The 21,005-nt window shown below is 52.6% G+C and overlaps 1 protein-coding gene across 1 annotated transcript; it reads left to right on the plus strand.

The window, feature by feature from the left end:
* Positions 1-205: 205 nt before the first annotated feature.
* On the plus strand, positions 206-16,330 carry LOC306949552 (mannan-binding lectin serine protease 1-like; the record flags this gene model as incomplete). Its single annotated transcript, XM_079539495.1, is given in 13 exon segments — positions 206-270; positions 272-333; positions 336-402; positions 2,015-2,240; positions 6,773-6,950; positions 7,042-7,173; positions 7,623-7,819; positions 8,033-8,180; positions 8,490-8,608; positions 8,819-8,897; positions 12,435-12,572; positions 13,094-13,168; positions 15,435-16,330. Coding segments are annotated over 13 exon segments (2,382 nt in total).
* Between the last annotated feature and the right edge of the window lie 4,675 nt (positions 16,331-21,005).

Raw genomic sequence — 21,005 nt, forward strand, 5'->3', positions numbered from 1 at the left:
GAGAGGAGAGGAGAGGAGAGGAGAGGAGAGGAGAGGAGAGGAGAGGAGAGGAGAGGAGAGGAGAGGAGAGGAGAGGAGAGGAGAGGAGAGGAGAGGAGAGGAGAGGAGAGGAGAGGAGAGGAGAGGAGAGGAGAGGAGAGGAGAGGAGAGGAGAGGAGAGGAGAGGAGAGGTTCAATGCAGGCAGGTCCGTATGTGCGTGCAGGGATGTGGGGAACGGTTGCAGGCAGAGGAAGGCGTGACCTGCATGGAAAATGCCAGACAACCCCAGACACACACACATAGACGCGCACACGCTCGCAAGCCTCCGGACAACGATAAGGCGGACAGCGGAGCGCGGGGAAGCAGCCGTCCCCGCCGCCCAGCCCGCAGCGGGGGCTCTCCTCTCCCAGCGGCAGGATGAGGTGAGTGCCGCCGGGAGCAGCGCTGCCCTCCGCGGAGCGCGGAACCGCTTCCCCGTGCGGACGGGACACGGGGCCGCATCGCCGCGGTCGGGCGGGGGCTGCGGGGTGCGGGGCTCACCCCGACTGGGGTACGGCTCTGGAACGGGGTCGGAGCCTGGGCAAGGCTGAGCTGAGCCCTGCCGAAGGGACGCTCGCGTTCGGGTCGAGAGTGATGCCCGTTTGTGCCCACCGAGCAGGAGAGAAACAGATTTTCCCTTCACGCATTTTTGTGGTTTCGGACATGCTGTCAGAGGAAGGCATGTTCAGCCTCACTCCGCTCGAAAGAAAAATTGAAGCGGATTTCTCAGAGCCCATTGACTTTGCTTTGTACCCAGCAGCCTGAGAAAGTGATGGTACTACACGGATGAGCCCCAGAAAACCAGTGCCCTGGTTTTGAAAGAACATAGGTTAAAAATAAGCCATTTATAGAGCTTCAATTTCCTCATCGGCATACCTAAATCAAGCCCTGATTTTGAAACCGTGCATGTATGCACGTGTGGGTAGTTCCAGAAAATGTAGTACACACCTACAAGCCTTTGCCAGGCCTTACTACCTATTTTAGAAAGCGGAAAATTTCTCAAATGGCTCTGATTTCCTGCACTTTTCCTTTGCGTGCTTCACTGAATGTGAGGTGGTGATGGCCTCTCATCCGTCTGGGTCCCAGGCAATAGCATGGGCTTTGGAGTTTGCACACCCAGCATGGGAAGAGATCTGCTGACTCTTTGCAGAGTCAGAGAAACAGAGAAATGCTCAGCCTGTGTTCACATTCTTGTTTCAATCTCAAGGCCTGTATACAGCTGGACTGCAACAGGTTGACCTGTTCTCTTCATTCTCTGTGCCCTCCTTAGGCACTGGCAAAGTTGGTAACTGGGACAAATTCTTCTAGATCAGACTTTTTCTAAATCTGAGCTTGATAACAAAAGATCTGTTGGAAGGGAAGGGAAGGGAAGGGAAGGGAAGGGAAGGGAAGGGAAGGGAAGGGAAGGGAAGGGAAGGGAAGGGAAGGGAAGGGAAGGGAAGGGAAGGGAAGGGAAGGGAAGGGAAGGGAAGGGAAGGGAAGGGAAGGGAAGGGAAGGGAAGGGAAGGGAAGGGGGAAATACTGAAACAGCATACTGTGTTATGCTGCTGTGGTCCATACTTGCTCAGCTGCAAAGAAGTGTGTTGTTTGTTGAGAGTCAATGATCCCAGTTTGGCAGGGTGAGTCTAAGCGGTAATAATAAGTACTTAGTAGTTATTGCCATGATGCTTTCATTAAACTGATTCAAAAAGCATCATTATTTTATTAAGCACCCTAATGTTTGTTCTTTTACTCAATGAAGATTTCCCCAACCACGTGCCATTAGTTCGAAGATGAGCTGGTGGCTGCAGCTGCCAAAGGGAAAAAGCATGGAGCTCCTGATGGTACCTACGGCTGTAGGCATCTCACACACCACCTCCATCGCACACTTTGCAAAGCGGCTTTCCTGCTCCATTCCTGTGGAGCCTCACACAGCCCATTTGGAAGACCAGACTGAGCCCCTGATGAGTTTTGGCACGGCCAAGGTTTCATTGGGTTTCCTTGTGTGCTTTCCAGGTACCCCCTGGCCTGGTCCATGTGTGCCTGGCTGCTCGGAGCGGTGGGTGCAGTTGAGCTGACTGAAATGTTTGGAGAGATCCGCTCTCCAAACTTCCCCGATTCCTATCCCAGCGACTCAGAAGTGACGTGGAACATCTCCGTGCCTGAGGGATTTAAAATCAAGCTGTACTTCATGCATTTTGACTTGGAGTCATCGTACCTCTGTGAATACGATTACGTGAAGGTGAGCTGTGGTGTTGGTGGATGCATGGAGGAGCAGATAGGCGATGCTTATGGCCACCTGGGAGAGGGTGGTGCTTGGAAAGGCGAGAACAAGGTGTTTTTCCCCGTGTGTTAGGCAGAGGAATTGAGCAGGATAAATTGACGACATGAGGTAACCAGTGGGTTGGACACCAGAGTCAGAGCTCAGCCACACTTGGGCACCCTTGACTATGCCGTGGCTGTGGGTGCTTCTTACAGGCAACCTGGACCTCAGTCACAGCTTGCAGGCTCGTAGAACACCCAAGGGAATCAAAAATAAAGATCAGATCTGAACGTAAGGCTGCAGGTGAGGGTCTGTAGAGCATCCTTCCTACAAGCAGTGGATACCTCTCCTAACCGGGCTCTGCACCTCCAAGACAAAGGTGGGTTCTCAGTGTCTTTGAGTTTGGCCAGGTGTGGTGCTTTCTGGCAGGCCAGCTGCAGTAAGCAGGTGCTTCCTGCATTTTAGGGCTGAACATCCCTTAACCGTTTCCCAGCACACACCTCACTCTGCTCCTCTGCACAGAGGCAGGTGGAGGTTGCACTGGGTCTGGAAGCACTCAGTGCTAGGTGCCAGCTACTTGAAATTATTATTTTATTCTTGCCTTAAGACAAAGCAAACATTTGCATTTTTTTTTTTTTCCTCTTGGATGTGTTTGCTGCTTTAATTTCCCCTTTGTGCTGGCACTCATTCTGCTACTAACAGCTCTCATTGAGGTTTGATTAGTTCTTTCTGCTTCTCCTGGATCTTCTCCAAGCGCAAGGGCTAGGGACATATATAGAGATATATTGCTCTAAAAACCCAATAAGCTCAAGGAGCGGATTTCTTGGAAACTTTCCCCATTCTAAGCTTTACTCCTCCTCCCACCTTTCACCCCCTGCTCATTTTTCCTTTTTCAAAAGGCTCCCTGTTATTTGGCCATGGTGCCAACTTGGCATCACAGCTTTCCCTGCCGCTGGATTTCCATAAGAAGGCGGCATTTTTCACGGGGATTTAGATCTCAGCTGTATAAATTTGCTCTGGGCTGTAGCTCAGCTCACGGAGAATTACAGATGAAAAGTGCTGAAAGCACTCAGAAACGTCCATCTGGATGGATTACAGGTGATCCGTAAGCTGCTCCGCTGCGGAGAGGTGCGATTTTTACGCTGCTAAAGCAGCAGTGTAGAAAACAAAAGGAGAGCAGCAAACAACTCCAAGGCCCTTTTTCTCCTTGGGGCTGCACGTCCTGTCTCTGCATCAGTGCGAGATGCAAAAACAGCACCAGCCCTCCCTTTGTCAGAGGCCAGCATTGTGTGCCTGTTGAATACAATTACAGACCCAACATGAATTGATCTGTCTCTGAAATACTTCACCAGCCCAGCAAAGAGGCTCATAGAACCACAGAATCGTTAAGATTGGAAAAGACCTCTAAGATCACCAAGTCCAACTCCAACACATCCCCACCATGCCCATAAGCACATCCCTCAGTGCCATGTCTCCACAGTTCCTGAACACCTCTGGGTACGGTGACCCCACCACCTCCCTGGGCAGCGTGTGCCAGTGCATAACTTCAGTGTGCTGTGCCTCAGGATCTCTGTCATCTTTCCCACCATAAGACAGCAGTCAAACACGGGCTGAGCTGCCCCAGCACAAGCTGGGGACCCAGTCCGTGTGCCATGCAGTGATCATTGCCCCTGTCAGCTCCCCCACTGCCCAGCTCTCAGCAGTGCAGAAAGCCATCTTGGGATGCGCCAAGCTGCAGGCATGCACAGATCCGTGCCTCCAGGGTGGTCTTAGAAGGGAACAGTTTCCAGAGCTCTGAAACAATGGCTAATTAAAACAATAGCTGTTGATTTATATATATACACACATACATGTGCATGTGGGTATGTATATATATGTGAGAAGAACGTGGCTGCTAGAGAAATGCTCGCAAGGCTTATTTGTGCAAGCAGGGATGGCAAAGGGTGGCAGGTCAGTAAGGAGATGAGTGAGTAGCAGCAGTCCCTCTGCTGCCTGCACGCTGCTCCTGCACACACCCCAGCACTTCTGCACGCCCCATCCTGGGCACCACAGCACAGCATCAGTTCTGCACAAAACCTGGGTGTTGCCTCCTTTCATGGGCTCTGGCTGCAAGGCGGCTCTGCAGGGGCCCTTCCATGCCCTTCCCTGCCTCCGAGCACCTCCTCCCTATGTCATGTTCCCAGTGTCTTCAGCCCGGCACTGCAATTCCTCGGCCTAATGAGCCATGGATATATATTACCAGCAGAACGCTTTGCCCTCATTGCTCCAATTAGCACATTCCTGGAGGGCAGGGGGCTGGCGGCCGTGTTTCCGTATTGCCGGCTCCGTGCTCTTTCCAGTGGCAGACACTGAACCACATTCCCTGCGGTGCTGGGAATGCTTTGTTCACCCACCCACTGCAGGAGGAGCTCTGGGCCATCATTGCTCTTCTTTGGCTGGTGCCTGCTGCCCCAATCTGTACTGTGTGGGGCGCAGCCAGGGTTACTGTGTGTTGGGTCAGTGTCCACTGCCAGCTCCATCCGCAGCCCATGGGGACAGAGCCACAGACGGGGTGGGGACTCCTCCATTCGTGGGGACAGGCACCATATCAAGGGGAGCAGAGACAGCAAAGCCGGTGGGAGGCAGTGCTGCGGGGAAATTTAAGTGTCACCGTATTTTATTTTTCAAAGCAGGCTTCTTTCAGCATAGTTTTATAGGGAATTTCTCCTCGGCAATTGATATTTCCCTCGGGGACACATCTTCTCTAGTGAAAACGTCGACATCGTGACCCGAGAGGGAGAAACTCCAAACAAACAACCGGGATTTAATTACCAGGCTGCTCGCGGGATGTAAATGATCTACGAAAAAGTATACAGTCCTCAGCAGAAGCAGCAACTATTAACCAGGGGGGATGACCTCTCTGTTTAGTTTACCGCCGCAGGGCCGCCCCTGCTGGCTGTGTCCCGGGGCATGGGACCCGTCACTGATAAGGAGATGCAGATACCTCCAGCGAGGCCCCGCACTGGGAGAGTCCGCGGGTGGAGACATGGACGTAGGGGACATTTCCCCACATGTCCCCACGGAGGTGAGGAGGAGCTGGTTGGAAGCGGCCGCCCCTGGCAGCCCTCCTCCAGGAGAAGCAGCTCTGCAGTAAGACGCTGCAGCTGGCTTTGGGGACAGGACCACTTTTTGCAGCATCCACAGAGCGGGGTTTGCTTGCTATTGCAGACAGCGCTCCCATTTTTCAGTCCACAGTGATGTTTCGTTTCAAAACACCCTTTTTTTGGGATTCTAAAGCACCACAGTATATTTCAAAGCGATTGAAACCAGATGGACCCCAAATTACTTGTTTTCCTTTTTTTTTTTTTTTAAACAGTTTCATACACACACACACAAAACATTCAATTGGGTTTTTGTCCCAATGCGGACACATGCTTTTTCTCCAAATTCTCAAAATTTATCATCGGAAAGTCTCTCTCTTTTCTGGCCAGCTCTGGCTCACATGAGAGGATGGAAAATATCTGGAGGCAATGTCAAGGCATTGCTGAGCTGCCATTTCCATGTTGTCTTTCCCTGGTGTGAGCGTGTTTCCTCCCTGGGAAATTTCCCTTTTTGCCTCATACTGGGTCATCCTGAGGGTCTGGGATGGCCGCAGGTGAATCCTACCTTTCCAGGGCCACACAACAGGGGGGTGACATCACAGTGTGCTCATGGGTCCCCAGGCTGCATGCTTCATTACAACCTCAATATCGTATGCTTGGCACAAGCACAGTGGGCTGGCATGGTGCGAAGAGGCTTGCATTCCTCTGCAGAAGGGTTATTCATACTCAGGTCCCATGGGGCACTGGGAACAGGGACAGGGAGCAGGTGTGAGTCTGTGGGTGGAGGAGATGGAGTCGGGGAAATGGTTAGGAAAGAGGAAAGGATGTGGTTCTAGGGAGTATAGAAGGGTTTTCCACTAAGATTGCCATGCTACAAGGTGTGTGTACGACTGTAAAGGGATTCAGAGAGTGAGCACGTTGTGATGGTGACAGGCACACTGGCCCCTTGGTCCTCTCCTGCAGCCACCTAGACCACAGCGCATGCACCCTGGGTGGTGGGGACATCCCTGAACAGGGGGCTGGGGTCTGCTTGGGGGTCCCAGCACCTCCCAGCTCTCACGCAGGTGCTACCATAAAGGTTGGTTCTTGGGAAGGGGAAGAAGGTGATTTTCACACCCTCCTTTTCCTGGTCCCTGCCCGCATCCTCATCCTCTCCTAGACACCCTCGTCCCTCGTCCTCTGCATCCACGTTGCTGCACCTGCTTCAGAGGGAGGAACAAGTGGAGACTCCACTTCTTTCTCAGAAACCCTTTAATTGCTTTACTGCAGTCATTGCTGAGAGCCAGAGCGAGTGCAGCCTGACCTCACACACTGCAGGCTCTAAAGTCTTGAAGATACTCACAGAGAATGGGGAGAGGTGACCAGCACCGGGGACATGTCATTCCCCGTGCCTTTCATGTGAGCCACGCTAACCCAGCCCTTCTGCCTCAGATTGAAGCAGAGGACCAGGAGCTGGCAACCTTCTGTGGCAGGGAGACAACAGACACCGAGCAGGCTCCCGGGCAGCAAGTCATCCTGTCCCCAGGGCCCTATATGGGGCTCACCTTCAGGTCCGACTTCTCCAACGAGGAGCGCTTCACTGGATTCGACGCGCATTACACGGCCGTGGGTAAGGGATGTTTAAACTTCAGGATGTGGTTGGTATGTGGGGCTGCAGGGTGACCTCCTTTCTTTGCTGTCTCCCCACAACCCCAACCCAGATGTGGATGAGTGCCTGGAGAAAAGTGACGAGGAGTTGGCGTGTGACCACTACTGCCACAACTACATCGGCGGGTACTACTGCTCCTGTCGCTTCGGCTACATCCTGCACTCCGACAACAGGACCTGCAAAGGTACTGCCCACCACAGCATGGCCATAGGGACCAGGGGAGGTTCGGCTTGGATACTAGGAAAAATCTCTTCTTAGAAATAGTGGTGATGCGCTGGCACAGGCTGCCCAGTGGGGTGATGGAGTCACCATCCCTGGAGGTATTTGAGAACTGTGGAGATGTGGCACTGAGGGACGTGGCATGGTGGGGATGGGTTGGGGTTGGACTAGGTGGCCTTAGTGGTATTTTCTAACCTTAATGATTGTATGATTCTACTATTCTGTGACCCGTATTGAAGACCACAATCCCTGCTCCGTGCTGCTAATGGGCTGAGCAGGCAGGGAGCCAGATGCAAGCAGTATTGGGTAGAATGACAGGCAGCTGAAGGGTTGGGTGCCCATCATCCATCCTCAGTGTGGCCAGGGCTGGGGTGGCTGATGGTTTGCTGACAGAGCTGTGGCTGTGTTTTGCAGTGGAGTGCAGTGACAACCTGTACACCCAGAGGAGCGGAGTGGTCACCAGTGCTGACTTCCCCAGTCCCTACCCCAAGAGCTCAGACTGCCTGTACCGCATTGAGCTAGAGGATGGCTTCTTCATCACCCTCAGCTTTGAGGATAGCTTTGATGTGGAAGACCACCCAGAGGTGACCTGTCCCTATGACTACATCAAGGTGAGCTGGGCTCTGCACCCTCCCCCTGCCCTCCTGTCATACCTTGGGTCAGTGATAGTACAAATATTGTCCCTGTCTAAATGGGACCAGTGAAGCCAGTAAGAATCTCATGTTCAGTGGAACCCATTGGAGACGGGACCAAAATCTGATGGTCTGATGGGTCCCCTCATGATGGAAGCCCTTCATGCCACCCTCCCTTCTTTCTTTTGGCAGATCAAAGCTGGCCAGAGGGAGTTTGGCCCTTTCTGTGGAGAAAAGTCCCCAGGACGCATTGAAACCCAAACCAACAGTGTGCAGATCCTCTTCCACAGTGACAACTCAGGGGAGAACAGGGGCTGGAAGTTGTCGTATACAGCAATTGGTAACTCCTGCTGCTTTCCTCTGTTTGATGGGCTTGGGTAATGGGCACCTTGCAGGTGGAAACCATGAGTTTGTGGCACATTATCCTCTTCCTGGAAAGGGAAATCACAAGAGAGAAATGAAATAACAAGGGACCCTCTCTTCAAAGAGTACTTCTTTTCCTACCCAGATGGTCCCTGAAAACGAGACCACATTGCAAAGCAGGGCAGGATGGTCAGACACAGCCAAGGGGGCTGGATGGTGGGGCTGGGACTCTCCGTTTACTCCTCTTACTCAGCTGACTCCTGCTTCCTTTGCTCTTTATTCAAAGGAAACCCCTGTCCACTGGTGCAACCCCCAATCAATGGGAAAATCGAGCCTTCCCAAGCCAAGTACACCTTCAAAGACCAGGTCGTCATCAGCTGCAACACTGGCTACAAAGTGCTGAAGGTATGGGGAGGTGGTGTGGAGCTGGGTGGGAAAGGAGCCTGGCCTCCTTTAGCCATTTTTAGCTAGAAAAGCCCTCTTCCAGGAGGGTCTGGATATATCTTGACTAAATCACCAAGAATTTGGCTTTTTATAGAGAGAAGCATTTCCTTGTCTCATACATTATGTTATTTCGTGGGGATTTTTTTTTTCTTCCTGTCTTCTTCTGCACAGGATAACCTGGAAAGTGACTCCTTCCAGATCGAGTGTCTGAAGGATGGGACATGGAGCAACAAGATCCCCATCTGCAAAAGTAAGGAGACCCTCCCACACCCCATCCACATGCTTTTCCTGCTGAAACTTCATGCTGAATGGAGCTGCCCTGCCAGAGCAGAGCTCCTCACTCAGTTCCAGCCAGAGAGGCTACGTAACTGCAAAGCTCTTTTGGCTAACACAATGGGGCTTGGTCCAAATGCCACAAGCAGGAGGTTTGTGCTTTCCCTTAGATTACTCATAAGTTGATTTGTGACCAGCTTCACTGTTTCCCCGTCAAGGAAAGAGCAAGCCTGGCTCTTGGGAGCTGAGCGAGCAGAGCACTGAGATGGTTCTGCTGCAGTTTGCTGGATGGCAGATTTGGGGCTGAACCCTGTGAGGAGGGCTGGGTGAGATGGGATGGCTACTTCCTTCCAGCAAACACCTGCAAGCTCCCTCAACACTTGTTTAACTGCAAAATTTGGACATGGATCACATCAGACTTGCTTTGGATGCCTCTTCATGAATGGTTGCTGCCAGAGGAAGGGATGGAGGGAGGTGGTGGATCCCTGTGTGAGATGGGATTGGTCAGGCTGAGACAGTCTGAGATAATCTGGGTCCTGTACCAAGTTTAGTTCCAAATGGGGACTTCAAAGACCCTGGGCATTAGGGCATGAAAGGATAGGTGACAATTTGCATCTTCTCTTCTTCTACCTAACCCAGTTCTTCTCTCAGCTCAGGGCAATGAGCTGTGCTGCTCATGCACCTGATAACATCTCTTTCCTTTCCCCAACACGCTGCTGCCCCTCAGCCCCCCCGTGAGGCACTTCATCTGCCACAGGGCTGACCCACAGGGGAGAAAAGTAACAAACACACCCAGGGAAGGTCCCAACACCTTCCAGAACTCTCAAGGAATGTGGGATCCAAGTCCTCCGCTTCTACACAGATCCCTTTTTATTTGAATGATATTTTGGTTCCTACTTTAGGAGTACATTTCTGGAGTTTTTAATGGAAAATAGGAGGCTGTCAGACCTGCTGAATAGATTCATATCTGAAAGAGCTTCTTACAGAGCGTGGGGTCAGTGATGTCTCTGCCCACCAGGCACAATCTCACCACCAGTTTCCCTTTGATTTTATCCAGTTTGGACAGAGATCAGATAAAAACTGGCATTGTCTAGAAAAAGAAAGAATGTGGGAAAAAAGAAGAGAAAAAAAAAAAAAGTAGATACTTTAACAAGAAAGACATTAATTGTGGAGAAAATTGAAATGATTACCTGCATTGTTAGGCTGGAACTGGTCCCTTCCTGTGTGAGATAAATCACTGTGCTAAATCTCTGCAGCTATCCTGGAAAGCCAAGAAGCCCCTAAATGGACAATCCAGACTTCAGACTGCTGTGCTTCCCACCTCCCCCGAATGTCTGGGAGAGGCACAAAATAATTTAGAAAGCAATGCAGAAAATAGTAACCTTTCCAGCCAAGGTGGATCACATCCAGCTCCACAGCCCTGCCCAGCTCTGTGACAGCTTCTCCCAGCCGCTGCCCTCAGGAGCCAAGTGGGTCCCCGTTAGATCCTCGTTAGGGTCCCCATTGGGATGCTCACTGGGGTCTCCATTGGGTTCTCCTTTGGGATGCCCATTGGGGGCATTTCTGGTGGATCTCTTTATGGATTTCTGGTGTTTTGGGGTCTGTGTTTCCTGCATGCTTCTGTCTGCTCAGCTACTAATGAAGCTTTTTCTCTCTGCTCTCCTCCTTCCCCTCTGCTTTCGGTGCAGCTGCAGACAGAGCCGACAACCAGACAGACAGAAGAGCCGGCTCAGAGCAAGTGGCTGTGTGAGGCTGGTGCTGGCCATGCCACCAGGACGGGCAGCCTGCCTCTGCGCCCGCTCTGCTCCGTGCAGCCAGCTCCACCTCCGTGGCTTGTCTAACCAGCATGGCACTCCTAACCCCCTCTGTACACTACACTTCCTTAACTTCATCTCCAGAAGGAAAAATTTGGAGACAAGTCCCCTATTGACCACCCTTTGGGAAGGTCCCTGAGCAGCCCCAGGCTCCCAGCTCATCCTCCAGTCCCTCGGATGCCTCAGCCCTGCTTTGCTCCCCTCCATGCTGGTGGTTGTGTGAGGAGCGTTGGCCCAGCACATGGTTGGTTTGTTTGGATTTAAACTCCCACTTCCCTTCCTCCCAGGCCAAGTGTCACAAATAAGAAACACTCCTTCCTCTCCTCTCTCCGAGCATCCTTTCAGCTCTCCCTCAGGCAAGAGACGATGGGTTGGCACCAGCAGCCCTGAGAGGCTGCATGCGGGCACCGAGCCCTGGCACTGGTGTAGGGGATGCTTCTGCTGTCTAGTCCCATCCATGTCCCCAAGAGCACCCAGGGCTTTCAGAGGTATTGGGGGTGCTGGGAGGAGGACTCAAGGATGGGAGATGGGGAGTGCATTCAGTGCCCCTTCTCCTAAGGTGAAAATGTGGGAATGCTCAAGATATGAACTCCTTCCCCTCTCTCTTTGGGTAGGATGCAGGACACTGTTGGGCAGCACTGCTGTGCAAGAGCCCATCCAAACTGCATCAGAACTGCCTAGACACATGGGACATGCAGGGAGGGAAGGGGTTTTGTGGGACAGGGGGCACAGACCTGCAGCCACAGATAACCCCAGAGCAGACATGCCAGCCAGACGTGTCCTCCAACACCTATTCACCCCTTGCTGCAAGCCCCAGCATTCCCCAGCACCTTACAAAGGCCCAACAGGTGCTGGCACCACAGCACAAAGCTGTGCTCCTGGGCACAGAGGGAAGCAGGGGGGATGGTGGACACCCTGCCGAACAGTGAACCACAGCATTGTGCCATGAACCAGGCAATTCTCACCCAGGCAGGTGACTCATCTTGAGCATCAGTGTGTGTCCCCATGAGCCTGGATCACGCCAGGAGGAGCCAGGCCTGGTAGCACACAACTACACACAGCTCACATGCCCCTGACCCACTGGATCTGCTTCCTACAAAATCACCCATCCCCTGCTCAGCTTCTCAGCTTAACAGTGCTCCACAGACCTCCACATTCCAGGCAGGATGAGACCTGGGCGAGTGGCAGGGGGGAACAGGCTGTGCAAGGCATGATGAGGCTGGGCTTTCCCTACGTCTGCTGATCCAGCCAAGCCGTGCTCCCCATGCCCTCCATCTGTCACTGCAGAAGAGCCAGGACCCAAGGATGCTCAGCTGGAGCCATCAGTGCCCATCAGCACTGCTTGCTCAGCAGGAGGGACAGGGATGTGCTACCAACAAAGCCTTGTGCTCAGAGGAGGTTCTTGGTGAACTGCCTGCTTCTTCCTATCCATTCATAAGGGGTGTGGAGATAAACTCCTAGAGCATCCCCCAGCAGCTTTCACCTGCCTGTGCATGTTCCTTCTCCTCTGAAGGCACTCAGAACATCCCAGGAGGGATGAGAGCCAAGCCAGGAAGCCACCTGAGCTGTGCTCCTCACATCGCCCTAGAGAAAAGGGTAGGGGGCAATGTGGAACCCCTTTCTACCCTATAAAATCACCACCCATGCTAAAGCCCATGAATGGATGCAGGGCTCAACCCTGATTCTGTGTTGGCTTTCAGTTGCTGACTGCCAAGCGCCGCCAGAGCTGGAGCACGGCTTTGTCACCTTCCTCTCCAGGAACAACCTCACCACGTACCGTGCAGCCATCCAGTACCACTGCCAGCACCCCTACTACCACATGGCCCCCAACAGCACCGGTGAGCTGGGGGGGTGGAATGGGTGGGCACAGGGTTAAGAAGAACAGTGAGATTAAGGCAGAATGAGTTGGCAGCTTATCCTCTTGGTCCATAAGGTGCTTTGCATAGAGCACCACAGTTCTCTGCACCCTTCAGATCCAGCCCTGGGCAGTATGGTTGCACGTACATCTCAGCCCTCTTTCCTTCTCCTCCTCCCTCAGCATGGAAAGTCAAAGGAGTTCCACACATTCCTGCCTCCCTGCTCATAGCCCCATGCATCTGGTCCCTGTATCCGGCACGCATTAATATAATGGGCACCAGCAGAGCTAACGGGGCAGCAGCTCCCAGACAAAGCACAGCTCTATAGACCCAGGGCAGTGACACAGGGGTGGTGGTATGGGGACAGGGCTGTCAGTGAGGAAAGGAACACAGAAGGCTTGAAAGAGAAATGGGTTCAGCAGATCTTGATGGCAGGGCTGCATCTCACTGCAGAAAGCCCTCCATGCTGGAGCACAGCCCAGCTAAGACCTGTTCTCTTCCAGCCACATACACGTGTGATGCATCGGGGGTTTGGAGGAGCGAGGAGCTGGGCACCGCACTGCCATCCTGCCGACCAGGTACTAGGGGACGGGGGGTCCATGGTGAGGGGTGCAGGGATGTGTGGGAGGGGGCTGCCTGCCTGACTTCAGCCCCTGGTCATGGGCAGAGACCCAGCTTCATGGTGGCAAATGTCACGGGCTGTTCATATCTGACCATTGCAACTTATGGCAAGAAGGGTGATAGTGTCAGGGGTCAGGGAAGCAGCACCCTCAGCAACTTGGGGTGCATTTAGCCCCCAGCATCACCAGAGACAGCTCCAGCCAAGGACAGACCATCACCTGCCTGGTGCCACTGGCTCCCATAGCAGTGTGTTCCCATGCAGGAGCAATTAGCACATCTCTTGTAGAAAAACCCAGCCGCTTCGCAGAGCCCAAAGCCCCGAGCCTTTGAGCAGTGGCAGAAATGTTTGCAGCCAGCAAGTTTCCAGGCCAGGCGCCCGCTCAGGATTAAACAAAAGTCCCTGGGACAAGGGCTGGCCGCAGCTGGCTGCAGGCGGGGCTGGCAGCTGCTCTGGGTGCGGGCTGCGGTCGGATGCACAGGGATGGCTCTGCAGTGCAGGGCAGGACGTGGCGGTGGGGCTCAGCCCCATGGCAGGTCTCGTAGAGTGTCCGTTCTCCAGAGAGTGGAGATGTGGCTGCTCTTGTTTCAGTGGCTGCTGTCTGCATCCCTCCTTGATGTTTCAGCCTGAAATGATTTGTGCTGGGAGCATATGGGGACAGCTTTTGGGGATGTAGCTGCTTTTGTGGGCCATTTCCAGACCTCTTGATTAGTGACAGAAGTCAGAGAGGCTTTAGGAAAATGGAAAATCCCAGAGAGACAGTGACGCTCTCCTGAGATGGGGAAGTGCAGGCAGCAGCTGGCCAGCTGCTCCTCAGATCTTCCCTCATGTCTCACGCTACCTCCCCATCAATAGAAGCTCCTCGTCCAGGCCGCAGCACGCCTGCCTCTGCCATTAGTGGGAGCATTTGCAGCCCGGTCAGCGTTTTTGATATGTAATTTAATAGAATAAATATTTGGCTGGATGCGCTTCCTCTAAAATCATCTCCCCAGGATGGCTGTCAGCTTGGGTGCAGCAGAACAGCTGGGCTGGGCGGGGAGGCAGGAGCACGTTTTCCATTCCCTGCAGCACTGGGAGAGTGAGGCACAGGCAGACACTCCCCATCCTCCCTCCAGTCGCAGTTTTCCTAGTGGCAACCATAGCAAATCCACAGTAGCAGCTCCTGGTGATCCTGCCGCAGCTCTTGGCCCTGAGCCCGTCACCCTGAGGTCTGACCCTCTTTCTGTGAGGCTCAGCATCCTCCTCTCCCGACAGAGGAGCATGAGGCAGAGTCGTGGCTGGAATATCATCCAGGTCTTCTGACCACCTATCAGCAAAACTGTACAGCTCTTTGAGTTACAGCTCAGTTTCTCTGCAACCTACAGCTGGCAAAAATCATAGCATCCACCAGGTCTTTGACACAGCAGAAGGATTCTGCCTCTTCCCCTTCCAAAAGGAGTCTGGTAGCACTGTGGTCCGCATTTGGAGCACAAATCACACAAGTGTAAACCAAGTCTAAGACCTGATCCTACTGAGAGCGCTTGAAGTCCCATCCTGGTTCATGTGTTTTGATGGATCCATGCCTAACTTCAGTACCAGAAGTTCTGGTTCAGCTTTGGGATAGCTAACTGGGTGAAGTTAGCACACGTCCCATGGTGTGCTATAGACAGTTCTGATGGTCTGTGTTCATTTTCAGCAAACAGGCCACGCTTTCCCCCAGGTTAACCTGCTATTTGCAGGTTAAGTCTTCCAGCCCCTATGCTTCAGCACATGCCACCCCTTGGCACAAGCCTACATTTTTCATCATGGGCTATGTGTGCTGCAGTCCTGTCCCAAAAGGCACCAAGAGCTTGAGCCTTCCTGAGCTCAGTGGAGACTCTGGGACAGCGATGCACCAGGACTGGTAGACAGAATTGTGCCTAGTCAGTCCATGGCCTCGTGGCTATGAGCTTTCACTTTGTGTTTTCATGCCTACAGCAAAGTTAGGAAAGGAGATGGAAGTTGGAAGGCCACTTTTTTAAAGCAAACTTGTTGGGATGAATTGGGCCTCGACTGCCCATGGCTGAACATAGGAGGGACTCCTGCAGAGCCTCATCCTGAGAGCTCCCCACTACAGAAAGAAAAGTCACAAGAAAGCATTTGGTTATGAGAATGACCATCCATGTGGCATAATCTACAGGGAAATCCCTAGGTTGTTTTCCCTAGGTAAGTGTTTGGAGTAACAATCTTGTCCATTCTGTCCCCAGTGTGTGGCCGGCCAGCCCGTGCTCTGCCCGGGATCATCAAGCGCATCATCGGGGGGCGAAATGCAGAGCCTGGCTTCTTTCCCTGGCAGGCCCTGATAGTGGTGGAGGACATGTCCCGAGTTCCCAACGACAAGTGGTTTGGCAGCGGGGCCCTGCTCTCAGACTCCTGGGTGCTGACAGCCGCTCACGTGCTGCGCTCCCAGAGGCGGGACAAGACTGTCATTCCCGTCTCCAAGGAGCACGTCACTGTGTACCTGGCCCTTCATGATGTGAGGAACAAGTTGGAGGCTGTCAACAGGACAGTAGAGAGGATCATCCTCCACGAGGATTTTGACATCCAGAACTACAATCATGACATTGCTCTGGTCAAGCTGAAGGAAAAGGTGACCATGGGGAACTACGTCATGCCCATCTGCCTGCCCCAGTTTGAGCATGAGCTAGAAGGACCTCACCCCAATACACTGGGGCTGGTGGCCGGCTGGGGAATCTCCAATCCCAACATCACTGTGGATGAGATCATCAGCTCAGGCATGAGGACGCTATCCGACATCCTGCAATACGTCAAGCTCCCAGTGGTGCTGCATGCAGAGTGCAAGACCAGCTACGAGTCCCGCTCGGGGAACTACAGCGTGACCGAGAACATGTTCTGTGCTGGCTACTATGAAGGTGGGAAGGACACTTGTTTGGGAGACAGCGGAGGAGCCTTTGTCATTCAGGACCCAGGAACCCGGAGATGGGTGGCCCAAGGGCTGGTCTCGTGGGGTGGTCCAGAGGAGTGCGGCAGCAAACAAGTGTATGGTGTGTACACCAAAGTCTCCAACTATGTGGACTGGGTGGAGAAGAACACAGGCTCCTCAGAGAGGTGGACATTTCTGGACCCTGATCTGGAGAGATGAGTGACTAAGCACTGCCTGCTGACACAGCTTTCTTTGTTTGTTGTCCTTTAATATGCTCCAGACTCCGGTCTTTCGCAAGCAGTAGCCATGATGCTCAACCGCACTTCGGCTGGACTTTGCCAGCCAACCACATCATTCCTTTCACTTGGTCCCAAATCCCTTTGCTTTCACTCTGAGGAAATGCTTGCTAGGGAGCTGGGGAAAGGGATTAAAGGGTGAGATCTCATCTAGCATTGCTAGCTCATGTTGCCAGGCTTGGTGTTTAACCTCTTCTATGCAGACTTGGGTAGTCTTGTGTGGCAAAGCATTCATTCTTGCAAAACCAAGTCCCTTTTAGTTGTACTTCAGACCATTCTTCTGGCTGATTTACAGGTTACTGAAGGTTTCCATGTTTTGTTCATGGCTCTTCTGGCCTATTGCAGGTGTCCAAGACTCACCCCAATCCATCCAACACTCCATAAAGTTTCACATCTCCCCTACCATGACACACACAGACAATAATCCCCACCAAGGAACAAATTCAGGTGAGCTTAGCTTCCTTAGGCAGAGACATCACCTCCTTCGCTTGCCAGCAAAGCCCTCCTATAGCTGGAAGCAACATGCAGCAATTGCCTGCTGTCCCCTCTGAGTGCTTTTAGCCTCCTTTGGACTTCTCCTCCTCCTCCTTTGGTTTTGCATGCAAGGAATGAGTCAAAATTGAACCAGCCACCCTGCCATTTTGTTACCATCCAAAAAGCCATTCGTAGTGTAGGTAGAGGAGCAGAAGGCCTAAGGAAGATCTAACTTGCAGACATGCTAAGAACTGTACTCTTGGCTATGTCATATAACATAAGGTATTTTTATATATATATTTCTTTTTGATACTACATTCTGCAGAATATCTGATTACATGTAAGGATGGTTCTGTGTAATCTTCATCCTGAGAATAAAATTAAATGTTAATATTTACTGAGTTCATGCCCTGAGGCTTTTATTCCAGGCAGGAAATGGTCAAGGAGTGAAGGCAAAGGATGGTCACAAATCTGTCCCATGCACTTCTGCTCCTTCTCCATGGCATCTGCTCTGTGTCCATGTCAGACCTTATCAATGACCTCAGCTCCACACAGTTCAACTCTACATTGCACACAATCTTCCCATGGCCAAGACAGAATACAGAAAATGAAGGAGATGAGATCCAGTGGTGGTCATTGCTGGAGAATCAACCCTAATGAATGGACTACATACTCCCAACAAGCAACGCAAGCAAGTCCTGTCTGCATTTTAGGGATAAGCTATGCAGCTCTGGGTCTCACATTGTCTAGTGTCATCCTGCCCACCCATGTATAGCAGTGCTACAAATTACCAGCTTGCTTAAGTGGATGAATCTCCAGAGCCTTCATTCAGGTACAAAAGGCAGTCGTGCAGTCACTGGGAACACACAGATTGCAGGCAGTTGGAAATGGTCTCCAGTGACTGCCAAGTGCAGAGAAGCCCATTGATGCCAAGAATGGTGTAACTCCACTGAGCCTTCTGGCTTTCAATAAAAACTCTCTTCAAAAGTGCTGGGAAAAACATATTTATCCCTGAAACCAAATAATTAAACTGAAGAGCATGCGAGATATCTTTTTGTTCCTAAGCATAATGGGTGAAGTGCAAACAAAAGCCCCCAGTCTTGCAGTTGCTGGGCTGGGGTCCAGCTGTGTATCCACCACCCATCCCTGCTGTCTGCAGCAGTGGCTGATTTGGGCTCGTGGTCTCTGTTTACACTATCAGTTTATCATAAGCCTGTCGAAGATCAGAGATAACAGAGACCAGAAAAATGCTGTGGTCCCACCAGCACTGTGGATCTGGAGGTGCTTCACTTGCATAGGGTAGAAGGCCAGAGGGTTCTGCCCCGTGTTTTCAGCCACAGCCCCTGCAGCTTTGTGGGCTGAGACAGACCTGAACATGCCAGGAATGCAAACTGCAGGAAACAGCAATAGGTGAGATCCCACCCTTCAATTATTTATAGCCCTAGCACATCGTTAAAAATGGGGCTGATGGCAGGAGGGGAGTGCAGCAACCTGGAGTCTGAGAACTCAGTCTGAGTTCAAGTGGCATGCAGAAAAAATAAACAGGTAGATAAGAAAGCAAAGGCAAAAGCAAAAGCAAAGTATGGTCCCTTGGGCATCACACCATCAGCTGTAGGACCTGTGCCTAGATGGCTCCCAGGCAAGTTGCAAAACGCCACTGCCTACAAGAGATCCATCACAAATAAATGCCATCCTCCTCCTTCCCACAGCCCCACAGTCCCCATCCAGCCTGCCCACGTCCCCTGCTCAGCACCCTGTGTGCTGCCAAGTGCCAGCTTCTTGCCCATGGCATGGGAGCGGGCAGCGGATGGGAACAACAGAAGCAACGGCTGGTTTTGCATTCATTGGCACCTCTCAACCTGCCAGAGTTGTAAGAAGCTCTCTCCAGGGAGACAGGCACAGAGGCAGCAATTTATCAGTCTGACTGTGGTGAAAGGCCAGCAAAACGTCTCCACATGAGGTTTGCTTGTCTCTGGCCAAGTGTAAGCACCAGCCATCAGCTGAGAGTCAGCTGCAGCAGAACCCAACTCCAGACGGACCAGTGCGGCACATGGCAGGACTGCAGAAACATGGGACCCCCAGCATCCCACTGGGAGAGACAGCATTCTTCACCCCCCAGCTATCCTCCCCGGGATGAGCTCACTGTCTGTGTGCCACTGAGGGGCTGAGCTAGAGGGCAGTGTGCTAAGAAACAAATGGGAGGTGGGCACAGCTGCACATCAGAGGGAGGTATCCTGGAAGGAGCCCAGGAATGAGGCTGTGGCTGAGAAACGTGGGTGTCGCTGAGTGTTGGGGAGAGGATGAAGCAGCTGCACGATGGAGAGGGCAGAGATACCCCAGGCATGCACCCACAGCATGAAGAGACAGCAGGCAAGCAGACAGCACCAGGGAGGGGATGGGGTAGAAAAGCTGATTATGCATAAGAGGCCATGGTTGGGAGAGCCTGTGTGTGTGTGTGTGCGTGCGTGCACAGAGGGCATTGGAAGGATGGCTCTGCCCTTGAAAATGAGCAGAAAGACCCAAGCAACAAAACAAGGGCCCCTGCAGGGATGTGGGCTCCATCAGAGCTGGCTTCACAGGAGGAAGTGAGGGAGTTCCCCCTGCAGCTGGGTGGTGGGGTATGCTGCAGACAGCCAGACATGTTGACTGGAGCTGGGAAAACCTCAGCATGGAAAGAAGAGGGCCACGGGCAATGGCAGTGAGAAACTTGGCAGTGTCTCTGCCTTCATGACATAATGCCACGGGGGAGAGGGCAGGCTGCTCCCCACACAGGACTGCCAGAGGGGGAAGGGATTCCTTCCAGGCTGCAGGACCAGCCTCCTCCTGGAGCACAGCTCAGCCTCCCAGCAAGGAGAAACCACCTCCAGAAAGAAGGGGCCATTCAGAGACGAGATTCTCTGGGTCCCACTATTTCCCTGCCCCAAATGCTCAGTACTTCATAGATACTCCCTCCAGGGGGACAGATTTTGCTGTCTCTCCTTGCTGGGAAGTCCCTGCTGGTGGCACCCAGCCCTGTTGCCACAGCATCACTATACCCCATCAGCTCCGGCGGTCAGGAGAGATGTGAATCAGAGCACTTTGCATCACTTGTGCAGCTCCTGTGCTCCAAGACTTGGAAAAATCACAGCGAGAGAGCAGCTCATTCACAGATTGACACCATGGCCATGTAGAGTATGGTCTGGAAGCATCAGACTGCAGGGAACCGGATGGGGGAGAGGCGATCCCGCATTCGGGGATGGCTGCCCCGTCCCAGTGCTGGCGGTCACCGGCCCCAGTGCTTCCCAGTGTGGCGATGGAGATGTCGCAGCTCCATCTGCTGGCGCCGCGGCTGCGGGAGGTGGAAGAGAAGGAAAGCGCTTGGAAAGAGGGGAGAGAGTGGGATGATGAGCAGGACAGAGCGCTTAGGGGCAGGATAGAGCGCTTAGGGGGCAGAGCCCACGGTGTTCCGGCTCCGCACAGGGTTTTCTTGTTATTTTTACATATATATATATATATATATATTTAACCAATATCCTACCGGTTATATGTATGAAAAGACAGGGGAGTCTTACAGCAGTGAAGAAAGCAATGGCACAACCCTCCCCTTTACTCAGACCTGGGTTGATCTCCAGGTCTCTAGTGGATGACACATGGGACACCACTTTTGGCATGGTACGGGTGGATGCTAATGGCTCCCTGTGTGTTTGCTGCAAACCCCCAGCTCCAGATACCCTCAGCTGCTTTGGGTACCCCCATTCACAAAGGCCAAGCCAGGAGAGAGGGGATGTGTCCCTCTCAAGACAGATAAAGGAAGATAAAGCAACTGGCCAGCAGATAAAAGAACGCCTCACTGCCAACCATTCTGGTCATATATATTCAGAAAAGGCTTCAGAGAAGTTAAAAAGCACAGATGCATCTTGGGCTGAGGATAAAGAACTGGTTTATTCCTGCAGGTACTCTCCATCCTTTGTATGAGGAGCTGGGGGCCATCCTCGTGCAGAACATGTCCCATAAGAAACCACCAGGCCTGCTGGGCTCCCCTGGGCTGGAAACAAGGTGCCTAGGCACGATGGTGGTGCCTGTCACCTGTGAGCTGAGAATGCCTCGCCATCCCAGGGCACCCATCCAGTCAATTTTCCACCCTT

This window comes from Tetrao urogallus (genome assembly GCF_951394365.1).
Source record: "Tetrao urogallus genome assembly, chromosome: 9".
Lineage (NCBI taxonomy): Eukaryota > Metazoa > Chordata > Aves > Galliformes > Phasianidae > Tetrao > Tetrao urogallus.